The following is a 13,066-nucleotide window of genomic DNA, read 5'->3' as shown; positions in this document are numbered from 1 at the left end:
ATCATCAGTGTGCTGTCTATCATAGGAGCCAGTTCAGGAGGCGGGACTTCATATGACAGTGGCCGCCAGGTAAGCTGGGGATCCTCGCTCTGTGCAATCTGGCAGCGCTTGCCCCCCTCTTCTCCAAAGGCAGCCCACTGGGCCAAGCGGGACCCATGTAGGGCCGGCCCTGAGTGCCCTCCCACTGCTCCAGCTTGCGGTTCACCCACCCCGGATCGGCCCTACAAAGCGGGGACAGAACTGGGGGCAGACTTAATCTAGGGACAGTGTCCTCAGCCCAGGGACTGTCCCTGGAAACCAGGGACGTCTGTTCACCCTAGGCTAGTGGACAGCAGGCCCCACAGGCTATGGCCAGCAGGCCCAACAGTCCATGGGCAGCTCCCATCAGGACCCACAGGTCAGTGGCCAGCAGAACCTACATTCCAGCGGCCAGCAGAACTCACAGGTCAGTGGCCAGCAGAACCTACAGTTCAGCGGCCAGCAGAACTCATAGGTCAGTGGCCAGCAGAACCTACAGACCAGCGGCCAGCAGGACCCACAGGTCAGTGGCCAGCAAAACCTACAGGCCAGCAGGACCCACAAATTAGTGGCCAGCAGGACCCACAAATTAGTGGCCAGCAGGACCCACAAATTAGTGGCCAGCAGGACCCACAGGTCCATGGCCAGCTCCCCACATGTTGTGGGTCCTGCTGGGAGCTGGCCGCGGACCTGTGGGTCCTGCTGGCCACTGATCTGTGGGCCCTGCTGGCCATAGCCTGTGGGTCCTGCTGGCCTGTAAGTTCTACTGGCCACTGACCTTTGTGTCCTGCTGGCCACTGGCCCATGGGTCCTGCTGGCCATGGCCAGCTCCCAGCAGGACCCACAGTGTTGAGGGCTATTTTGAGGTTACTGGGTCGGAACTGGCCTGGGGCAGGGTAAATAGGGTGTATGGGGGAAGGTAGATGGGATGTGGTGTTCAGCTGTGGGTGTCAGGGTCTCTCACCTCAGAGATGGCAGCTGCCCGTGCCAGTGCTAGCTCAGCAGGTCCTTGCACAGCCTCCTCCGGTCCTGGGGGAGTGATGCTCCTGTCCTGGGGTCAAGTAAACTTGCAGTCCGAGTAAGTCACATGGGTCCTGATTCCCTGGTGTGCCCTGCTGCCTCCACCTGCCTCCACCTGCCTCCAAGATCTGGGAATTGTAGTTTCCTGGCTGCATTGCACTGCTCTCAGTTCTCCACCCAACAGGAGCTTGAGCACGTGTGGACTTTAACCAGGGGCGTATCATGAAATCAGTGGGCCCATGTGCAAGATCCAATGGGCCCCCCCTATGCAGTGTGAAAGGAGAAGCTGCTGCGTGAAAGTGGGCGTGGTTTAAGTTGCACTAAATATTGGGCGTGGCTTAAAGGGGTGTGGATAAATAGAGTCTGAGATGACTTACATAGTTCAGAATGTGGTAATGTTAAATAGAGAGTACCTGGGTCCTGGCCCTGCTGGGTGACTCCAATCATCAGGACCCAGGTACTCCCACTGCCACTCTGTACACCTGGGCTGAGGGGGGATCTCTCTTAGCAAAGAAACATGTGATCCACTCCACTCAGCAGGGCTACCATGTACTCATGAGTCTAACGTTCCTGGCCGCCACAGTTGCAATTTGTAGAGTGCGCCAATGCCGGGACAAGATCATCCAGTGCCCAGGGCAAACATGGCAAACTCCTCACTCACATATGCCCCCTTTTAGCACAAATCCCCCCCCCTGCACAAATCCTCATTCCCTATATCCCCCTTATAACATAAATCCCCCTAAAACCCCTCCATTCACAAATTCTGTTACCCCCAATCCCCCCTCTCAGCACAGACCCCCGCCCCCTCCATCTCCCCCCTAGCAGCAAAAATCCCCCCTTTCAGCTCAAATCCTCCCCCTCATATAACCCCTTCCAGTACAAATCCCCCTTCTCAACACAAACCCTTGCCTCCGCCTCCCCTTTCCCAGCACAAATCCCCCCTTTTAACACCCTCTTAAAATCCTCCCCCATCTCTCCTTCCCAGTACAAATCCCCCTCTCAGCACAAATCCTCCCCCATCTCCCCCTCCCAGCATAAATCCTCTCCCATTTCCCCTTCCCAGCATAAATTCCCCCTCTTAGCAAAGATCCTCCCCTATCTCCCCCTCCCAGCATAAATGCCCCCTCTTAGCAAAAATCCTCCCCATCTCAAACCTGTGCCTCCTTCTTTCCCCTCCCAGTATAAATCCCCCCCAAGCTCCTTCTCCTGTTCTGTAAGAGCAGTCTGATATGCTGGGACTTGTAGTGCCCTAGACTACAGGGGACTGAAGAATGGCAGCCCACTCTGCTGGGACTTGTAGTGCCCTCTGTGATATGTAAATTATATTTTAAGCTGAGGTTTAGGTGTCCCAGTTTTTGCATAGTTAATTTTTCAAGCTTGGACCAATGAAAGTATGTATGTGCCATACCCATGGAATCCATGTGGAACAAGGGAGAGAAAAGAGGTGATCCCTGCTGCCGCACATCCGTATGGTCCTATGGTGGTAATCTGAGTGGCAACCTGTGGAAGCTGGGTGCCACTGTAGTAGCCACTGCTACTACAGTGATCTGCACTAGCTTCCTGGTCACAGCTTCCCATGCTCAGTAAGCAGCAGGGCAGACACTCGGCATGGGACCCTGATTTCCAGCTTTCATAGGGATCACACACACACACACACACACACACAAACTTCAGCGTTACCTTAAAGTGGCTCTAAAGTCAAACAATATTGTTTCACAGAACAGGTAAACTATAACCCCTTTTTTATTTTAATTAAAAACTAATTAAGCCTTTAGTATCACTTCAACCCCTTCAGCCCCGGAAGATTTTACCCTCTTCCTGACCAGAGCACTTTTTGTGATTTGGCACTGCTTCGCTTAACTGACAATTGCGCGGTTGTGCGGTGTTGCACCCAAACAAAATTGACGTCCTTTTTTTCCCACAAATAGTGGTATTTGATCACCTCTGAGGTTTTTATTTTTTGCAATATAAACAAAAAAAGAGCGACAATTTTGAAAAAAAAGCAATATTTTTTACTTTTTGCTATAATAAATATGCAGTTTTCTGCGTGGTAAAAAAAACTGACGTGATATCATCATTGTGGTGTGAACAGGGCAAAAGGCCTTGTTCACACCACACGTGCATAAAAACTGTGCCGATTTGACTTGCACAGACACGAGTTTACAATGCACGTTGACATCAGTTTTCATGTGTGTTTTTTTATGCACAGACTGACATCACTTCCTGTGTCCTCATTCTGTCATCAGTGCCCACCATTCTGTCCTCATCATCAGTGCCCATCATTCTATCCATCTCATCAGTGCCCGCCATTCTATCCATCTCATCAGTGCCCATCATCCTGTCCATCTCATCAGTGCCTACCATTCTTTCCTCCTCATATGTGCCAGCCATTCTTGTGCCTTCCATTCTCTCCGTCTCATCAGTGCCTACCATTCTTTCCTCATCTTCAGTGCCCACTATTGTCCTCATCTGTGACGCCATTCTGTCCCCTGCCATCAGTGTTCCCCGCCATTCTGTCCTCCTTATCTGTGACGCCATTCTGTCCCCTGCCATCAGTGTTCCCCACTGTTCTGTCCTCCTTATCTGTGACGCCATTCTGTCCCCTGCCATCAGTGTTCCCCACCATTCTGTCCTCCTTATCTGTGACTCCATTCTGTCCCCTGCCATCAGTGTTTCCCACCATTCTGTCCTCCTTATCTGTGATGCCATTCTGTCCCCTGCCATCAGTGTTCCCCACCATTCTGTCCTCCTTATCTGTGACTCCATTCTGTCCCCTGCTATCAGTGTTCCCCGCCATTCTGTCCTCCTCATCTGTGCCCTCCATTCTGTCCTCCTCATCTGTGCCCGCCATTTTGTCAACCCACTATCAGTGTCCTCCCCCATTCTGTCCTCCTCATCTGTGCCCTCCATTCTGTCCCCCTCCTCTGTGCCCACCATTCTGTCCCCCATTATCAGTGTCCTCTGCCATTCTGTCCTCATCTGTGCCACCATCCTGTCCCCCACCATCATTGTCCCCAAACATTCTGTCATTCTCATCTGTGTTGCCATTCTGTCCCCCATCACCAGACATACCCGAGTGGCAGCATTTTCCCAGCCAGGACACGACATGAGGGAAAGTAGGCGGGCAGTATAGACTGCTCTGCTTTCCCTCCCATTTCCTGTCACACGTGGTCATGCAAAGTGGGGCTGTCAGTTTTGTATGTGTTCCATTGCAGAGCTGTGAGGAAAAATGCAGACATACCGCATAATCCTGCACCGCTCCGCATGGGACATCACACCTGTGTTTTGGTGTGAACAAGACACATATAAAAAATAGTTTTCTGTGTGTCTTGAAGAGACCTGCGGTTTTGAGGTCTCTGCAGATAGTGTGAAAATGAAGAATCGGATGGTGGACCAGAGTGGGATCGGTGCGGTGGGGGAACAGGGGGGCAATTGCAAGATTCGATCATCGGTGTGTCTCTCCCTGCAGTCACTGAAAGCCGGCTGGAAAGGAGAGGAGGATAAGTTGGTTTTCAGATGCTGCAGGAAGAGACACACAGATGATCTGATCTTGCATTTTCCCCCATCACACCGATCCCCCTCTTGTCCACCATGCACTTGTTTCTGCAGCTTCCTTATAACTGAGGCCATGCTGACGGGACACCAGAAAACATGGAGTGCAGAGTGGTGCTGTCATTTTCCTTCAGGTAGATATTAAAAGACAGTGTATACAGTGTATATTGTACTTCTGACTTCTTGTCTGAGTCTTTTTATTTTTTTTATAAGGAATCTTGGAATAATGGTCTGTTCATCAATGTGTGATTTGGGAGGAATAATAACACCGTTTATTGTTTATCGGCTGTCACATATCTGGAAGGAGCTACCACTTATAGTATTTGGTAAGCAAAACATTACAGTGATAAGACACATACTTCTGCATGTCAAAAGAAATATTCTGTGAAAATCTAAAAGAAAATTCCTAAACAAATGGGAGACAAAATTGAAGAAAATAGTATAAAATATTTACAGTACTTCCACACAAATTTGAGTGAATTCTACTCTAACTTTTTCTCCAGTTTACACATTGTGAATAATCAAAGCAATAAATTATATTTCAATATTATGCCTTTCTCTTGCAAGTAGGTAAACCCTGACTCTATTTTTCAGTATACTTGGCATCATGTGTATAGTTTTAAGCATTTTTTTTTGTAACGCCCTTTCTGCATAGAGAAAACAGGTTTGCATACTGAAAACAGGGGCTTGCTCACTTGGATTGGGCACCATTCACAGAATGCTTTGCATTTTTCTCAAAGAATGCAAGGTATTCACTGCCTTAACTAGGTGGGGATCATGACATCATGGCACTACTTCCCCGCATAGTCCAATCAGGTTTAATCATTGAGATAAATGCAAGGCAATCTGTGAATGGTGCCTGTGCTGAGTGGGCGACCCTCTGTGGTTACTATGCAGCAGGGCAGCTGCTTGGCACGGGACCACTGGAAAATTGGTGAATTTCCAGCTTCCACATGGAACCCACAGGTACAGCATATTCATGCTTCCATTGGTCTGGGTTGGACCAACGTAACTATGCAAGACAAGCCACATCTGGAATTTAGCTTTATTGTCTGAGACTGCACAGCAGCTTGAGATTTGCAGTACCTTTGCACTGTATTACATAAATATACTGTATGTACACAAATTATTTGTATCTTTATTGAGCTTATGTGTTTTTTTTTTCTGTTTCCTTTTGATCATGTACTCTAGCTGTATTAGGAACACTTTCAGGAGTTCTTGTTCTATTTCTTCCTGAAACAAAAGGACGGGCTCTACCAGAAACTATTGAAGAAGTTGAGAGTTTGCAGAAGTAAGTCTGATCAACAGGATCGTTTAAATATCTGTATACATAATAGTCCAAATGTACTATGCAAAGGCCTCAAAATATTGTGCTGCAAAGTTTCATAAAAATGAACTTCAGTCTGACAGTCACCGCTCTTTGCTCTGAGCAGACCAAGAGCTGAGTGATCATGACAGTTCTCAGTCTTAGAGCCAACATCTGCAGCATCATACCAATGTTGCAGCATTGAGGAGAGTAATGCCCTGTACACACGGTCGGACTTTCCGGTGGAATATGTGCGATCTGAGCTTTTTGTCGGAAATTCTGACCGTGTGTGGACTCTATCGGACTTTTTCCATCGGAATTTCCGACACACAAAGTTTGAGAGCAGGCTATAAAATTTTCCGACAACAAAATCCATTCTCGTAAATTCCGACCGTGTGTGGACAATTTTGACGCACAAAGTGCCACGCATGCTCAGAATAAATTCCGAGATGAAACTGCATGGTCTGGTAAAATTAGCGTTCGTAATGGATCTAGCACTTTCGTCACGCTGCAATGTTTTAAATTGTTGAATGTAGCGCACTCTCTTCTTCTTTATAATGCTAGAAGAATGAAGTTGTTTTGCTGCTTATATTCACACAGACTTCTCACAAACTTCTCTCTTTATTATGTCTCGTCATTTCATGAATATAATATTTGTCACATCTACCGAAAATTTTTTATTTTTTTATATTATTTTTGGTATTAATTGTTTGTATTTTTTTAAAATCCAGATCTCCTGTTTTTTTTAATATTTTTTGTTTTTTTGGTGATCTCCAGAATAGTTTTGGGTTTGTTTTGTGTGTCAAGTTGCCACAACATCATTATTATCTTGTCTTTTTTAATCTCAAGGAGATTTGTTGTTGTTGGTGTCCCTTGTTAATTTCACATTGTATTTTGGAAATGTACCTGCTTCCTCACAAAAAAAAATTTCCTTTTTGAAGGAAAACACTCATAGGCAAGTATTAGTTCCAAAAAATACCTTTATTAAGGGGTCCTAACCAAATAAAGAGGGAGGCAACGCTGGAGAAACAGCAGAAATTGGCGAAGCCTTTGAACCCCAGGGCAGACATCAACTATTTTCTGGCAAAATTGGTGGCCTAAAGGAGTCCTTATATAAGGGAGTACAATCTCGTCCAGGAGTCCAAAAGAACATGAACAGCAGCAGATGACATTTATGTCCCCAGGCTGTGGTCATACAAGAGCCTGCATCTTTTGTCAGACCAGACTGAACCCAGGCCATCACTTTCTTGTCTTCCTTCCACTCTTCCTTCCAGGCTGTGTCTGTGGCGTTGGAGTTGTGGCAGGAGGAGGAGGAGGAGGAGGAGGAGGATGATGCAACTCACACAGGTGGGTATTGGGTGTGATTTAGGTCCTCAATCCCTTATTTAATGTTTTATAAATGATTTTCTCACACATTAGGTGTTGGCCCTCCTGTATGTCTTGCAGTTTGGTGGCAGCCATGGAGGCAAAGGCCTCTTCACGAGTGGGGGTGGCTCTAAGGGACGCAGAAGCCTCCTGAATCAGCCTGAGTGCTGACTCCACCACATTACTCCCCTTCCTGGGTCTTTTGTTTGGAAGGCAGAGGGGAGGAACCTGTGATTTCGTCAGGCTCCTACTGGGCCTGGCCTCCTCCTGGCTGCCACTTACCCCGGCCACTTCCTGGCTGCCACTAACCCCCGCTTCTTCCTGTGTGCCACATTCCACAGCCTCCTCCTGTGTGCCACATTCCACAGCCTCCTCCTGGCTGAGGTCTTCCTGTGTATGAAATAAGGACATAGTTTAGTTTTTTCTTCATCAATCACACACAATTTTCATCTCATAACTGTTGCAAATTGAATGTTAATAAATAGAAAAGACTATGATTCTGAGCCCAGCATTTTTCATTCTTGTCCCAATTATTTTGCCCACTACTGTCTATTGAAATGTAAACGCCTTTATTAAATCAGCAATTAGTGATCAATAATAACATCTAGGAAACATCATTTATCTTTTGCCAAGAAATATATAGAACAATGCTATACCTGACTCAAGCTGGTCTTCTCCACTTCTTCCTGGCTGGAAGTCCCAGGTTGGACATCGGAAGCCTCAGCTTAGGTGGAAGATAAGGTGGAAGGAAGAGTGGAAGGAAGGGTTGAGAGGGATTCCCTGACTTTAGTCTGGTCTGACAGAAATCGCAGTCTCTCATAGTACCACAGCCTGGGGACATAAACGTCATCTGCTGCAGCTCCTGATCTCTGGGAATCCTGGACCTTCTTGCGCTCCCTAAGATATGTGCTCCTCAGGCCACCAATTTTGGCTTTTAAATAGGGGATGGTTGCCGTGGGGACCACTGGCTTCACCAACTCCAGCAGTTTCTCCAGCGCTGCCTGCCTCTTTTGTTTATGATTATAATGAGGGTGTTTGACCTGCCACAGACAGGGCAGCTCCCTGTATTTGTCTATGAACAGGTGGAAGAAGTTGTGATCATTGAAGCCATCCATTTTCTCTGCAAGACACAACACAAGACAAACCCTAATGTCAGGCTAAATTCTCCTAATCTTGTCCCAACATAGGCCTCAATCTATAAGCAGTATAGGCCCAAGTTAAACTTGTACCTTCGTTATCACGATCGGCACTTCCGATACTCCTTCCTTCGCTCACAGATCGTACGTAGGACGCACACTTGTTTCGCTTTATATACACTGCGCATGCGTGAAACTCCGCCCACCCCTGGCGTTCTTTCTAGTCTATTCCCTGCTCCTTCTCTTTCGGCACAGTGGGGAAGAGCACATGGTGGAGACAGAGCAGGTACATGATAATAGCAGCAACGAGGAAGAGGAAAGCCTGGAGCCAGAAACGTCACGATCCCGGAGTTTATTTAAGGCCTCAAATATGGCCTTTGTTGAGATGGTGGACATATTGAAAAGGGCCGACTATGATGGGAAGTATGGACCTTACCCAAACCCAAATGTGAGAAAGGCCAAGATCATGGCTAAAGTTGTGGAGAGACTGCACGGGAATTTTGGGGTACGACAGTACAAGGATCAACTCAGGAAACGGTGGTCGGACCTCAAATTAAGGGAGCACAATCAGTACAGAAGGATCAGGAGAGTGCTGCAAAAAAGTAAGTAGTTGTCCTGTGTTCCTATTCTTTCTTTTTATTACGTTCATGCTGCTCCATGTGCTTTTATTTACTGTTGTACAGTTTAAAATGGCAACTTTCATGCTCATGGGCACATTAATAGTTCGTAGGAAACATTGTTCGTTCGGCCACTAAAATACGATGTTTTGGCCAGATGCAGTTCAATACGGTTTTTCTGGCCTACTCTGATTAAAAAAAGTTTGCTGTCTAGATGGGTTTGTAACTAGAATGAAATGCAAACTAGATTCTGTGTAAGGAGAGGACACTCAGCAGCTGTTTACACATCTGGACGCTGGAGCACTAGTGTGGGACAAAAAAAATTCTTCAGCTTGGAACTCTGCCAAATTAGACAATTGTACCCCACTTCCAAGCAATGTTTCATATTCCTATTTCTGCCATCAAATATCTGTGTGCTAAGTATACCTATTTTTGTTCACATAGGGGAGAAAAGACTCGGAGGACACCGCTCATCAGAGGAGACCAGGGACCACAGGAAGAAGGGGAAATCCCCCAAACCCAACCAGAGGAGGAGGAGGGAGACATTGTAGAAATTGACACCACAACAGGTGAGTGTCTGCGACCACAGCCTCAGGTAAGAGATGTATGCCTGCATATTTATAATACATGGTGTTTTTTTTTTGTTTTTTTTGTAGGTGATCGGGATGTTGTAGAAGAGGAATGTCATTTCACCAGTGAAAGTGCCCAGATCCTCATCGGGGAGATAATGGGGTGTAATAGAGATTTAGAAAACATCAAGCAAAACATCAATGATGTTCAAAACAAAATGAAGAACATCATTGATGTTTTAGGGAGATTCTAAAACACCCAGAAATCCCTAAAGTTCTTCTGTTTTTTTGTTTTTTTATGACTAAATTTTTTTTACGTATGTTAAAAGCCAAATTTAGAAGATGCACACAGTGTATCAACATGTGTTATCTGCCATCACGGGAGATCAATGTACGCGTTTTGTGGGTGCAACCCCTTTCTTGATAATAAAGTAGCTGAGAGGAAGGGGTTGCACCCACAAAACACGTCCATTGATCCCCCATGATGGCAGCTAGCACATGTTGACATTATGCAATTTGTGTGCATCTTCTAAATTTGGCTTTTACAGGGGTGACATCACCCCATCTGCTGAACGCAATATCAAACACAGTTTGTACATACTCATGTCTGATATTGCCTTCACTTTATAAAAGTGATTTCTACTTAATGTGACCTAAAAAAATCTTATACAACAAACATGTTGGATTGTTCAAAAACCCTTTTATAAACGCACATGTGATTGTGCTTTGATTAAAAAGATTGATAATCAACAATGTGTGGCTTCTTCTTTCAATGCTTAAAAGCATTTTTAGAGTAAATTTGGCATTTTCAGTGGCAATGGAGGTTATTTACAAAAGGCAAATCCACTTTGCACTACAAGTGCACTTTCAGTGCAGTCTCAAGTGTACTTGTAGTGCAAAGTGTAGTTTCCTTTAGTAAATAACACCCAAAAGTGCTTTCTAATTTTACACAATCACGCCATTTTCATGACTCCCCAAATTTCGGGCATGCTGAAAATTATTAATATTTTTGTCAGTAATGCATTAAATACATTAACAACAAAACAAAGGTGTGTGTGTGTAGCAGACCCACAACATAATAATAATAGTAAGCTGAAGAAGAGATTGTCACCTCATGTGTCAACAAAATTTCGTTTGCACTGTTGAAGAAAAAGGCCAAAAAAAAATAACATTAATAAAAGATAACCGAGGAGACAGCTAAAAGAAAGCCAAGTGGTAAATCAAAGCAAATATTTTTTCAGTTTCAAATAGATTTTTATTTAAAAAATGTCTCAGACATTGTCTGGCATATCGATGGCCCCCCTACCCTCAATGTATTCCATGTATCTTATATAGACCTCGCGGGCACTGTGGGGGGGCAAGCCAGGACGGCCCATTTCAAGCGCCGTCAGGGTTGGTTCATTAATATGAATTCCGGCCTCAAGCCCAACTGAGGCAGCATAGTTGAAAGAATTTCTCCTTAAAAAGTTGTGGAGAACACAGCAACACAGGATGATGTGATTGAGTTTATATTCCGCCATTTGTATCGGTGTAAGAAATAGGCAGAACCGGCTGGCCATTATTCCAAACGTATTCTCCACCACTCTTCTGGCTCTGGCCAGCCGGTAATTAAAAACCCTCTGGTCCGGGGTGAGGGTCCTCATAGGGAATGGCCGCATAAGATGTTCCCCCAGCGCAAACGCTTCATCCGCAACGAAGATGAATGGGAGTCCTTCCGTATTGTCTTCTGGAGGTGGCAAGCCCAAGCTGCCATTCTAGAGATGCCTGTAGAACTCAGTCTGGGCGATGACTCCACCATCCTACATCCGGCCATTCTTCCCCACGTCCACATACAGGAACTCGTAAGTAGCCGACACCACTGCCAACATCACAATACTATTGAACCCCTTGTAATTATAATAGTATGACCCCGAGTTGGGGGGTGGGACTATGTGGACGTGTTTCCCATCAATTGCCCCTCTGCAGTTGGGAAAGTCCCACCGCTAGGCAAAGTGGGAGGCCACAGTCTGCCATTCCTGTGGCATGGAAGGAGTCAAACCAGAAAAAAAAAATTAGTCATTTTGCACATAAATATTGAAAGTAGATTAGACACAAACATTCTTGGCCAACATCAGTATAACATTTATTTTAGGGAGTATTTAATGACAAAAATATAAGGTCTACTTATCAGATTCATCACCCCCTCTGATGGCCCATTGTAAAAATTTTAGGGGGGAAGATGTTTTGGACAGGTAACCCTCTCCACTTCATTGAGAAATAAATGCCTAAATAATGTGTATTACTATGACCAGCCCTTCCTTACTTACACTATTGGCAGACCACTGGACAGGTAAGAAGTGTCATAATACAAAAACAGACATGTGCATTCCGTTTAGTTCCGAATCGAAATCCGGACGAATTTTTCATTATTCGGAAATTCGGATGCATCCGAATTTCCGAATTACAAAAGTGATGAATTTAAACGAATCCGAAAAAAAAGCAAACAAATTCGAAAACAAATTCGAATCGAAATCGAAAACATATTCGAATTGAATTCGAAAACATATTCGAATCGAATTCGAAAACATAATCAAATTCGAAAACAAATTTGAATGGAATTTGAAAACAATAGAAATCGATTTTCTAAAAAATACAATAAAATAGAACATAAAATCATAAAGCAATAGAATACATATATATAATATTTTTTTTATTCTGTTTTATTGTTTTTCTATGCTTTTCTTTTCTTTTCTATTATTTTCTATTCTTTAATAGTCTATTCTATTCAAATTCGAATTCATTCTATACGAAATTCGAATTTCGGAACATGGCTTCTGAAAATTGATTTTCGTATAGAATGAATTTGAATAAAAAAGATTAGAATAGAAAAAAAAATGATAGAAAAGAATAAACTAGAAAAACATATATTGTATTTTATTCTATTCTGTTCTATTGTTTTTCTATTCTATTCTTTTTTATTATTTTCTATTCTATTCTAATCATTTCTATTCAAATTCAAAATCATTCTGTGCGAAATTTGAATTTTGGAAAATGATTTTATATATCGTATTTATCGGCGTATAACACGCACTTTTTTCCCCTGAAAATCAGGGGAAAATTGCGGGTGCGTGTTATACGCCAATCCCCTGCGATCCTGAGCTGCCAGATCTAAAAAATCACCGACCGCGATTTGAAAATGGCGCCGCCGGCGCCGAAATACACAGAGCCGGTCCTCGGCTCTTCTCGGCCACTTTCGGCTTCACTCGAGCGCCGCCCAAACCTAGCCGAGTGTACACGTCTAGGTTAGGATAGCTCTGCTCACAGTCACGCCCATCCCAGGCGGGACTACGAGTGGAGCCGAAAGTGAACGAGAGCCGCCGAGAAGAGCCGAGGACCGGCTCTGTGTATTTTGGCGCCGGCGGCGCCATTTTCAAATCGCGGTCGCGATTTTGAAGCCCAGTATGGCAGGGGATCGAAGGCTGCACTGGGGCAAGGCTGCACTGG

The 13,066-nt window shown here is 44.9% G+C and overlaps 1 protein-coding gene across 2 annotated transcripts in view; it reads left to right on the top strand.

Annotated features, from left to right (window-relative positions):
• The window catches only part of LOC141140614 (solute carrier family 22 member 2-like), a 101,012-nt gene that overhangs the window by 85,867 nt on the left and 2,079 nt on the right, over positions 1-13,066 (top strand). Inside the window, exons 10-11 of one of the 2 annotated variants that reach the window (XM_073627993.1) lie at positions 4,743-4,916; positions 5,782-5,881. In XM_073627993.1, the coding sequence (XP_073484094.1) occupies positions 4,743-4,916; positions 5,782-5,881 (274 nt within the window). Of the gene's footprint in view, positions 1-4,742; positions 4,917-5,781; positions 5,886-13,066 lie in introns of those variants that run through there. The other variant, XM_073627994.1, reaches the window with a different exon arrangement.

Source organism: Aquarana catesbeiana, linkage group LG04 (genome assembly GCF_042186555.1).
Source record: "Aquarana catesbeiana isolate 2022-GZ linkage group LG04, ASM4218655v1, whole genome shotgun sequence".
Taxonomy (NCBI): Eukaryota; Metazoa; Chordata; class Amphibia; order Anura; family Ranidae; genus Aquarana; species Aquarana catesbeiana.
Note: the sequence above shows the minus strand (reverse complement) of the source record. Positions and strands in the feature narration are given on the sequence as shown.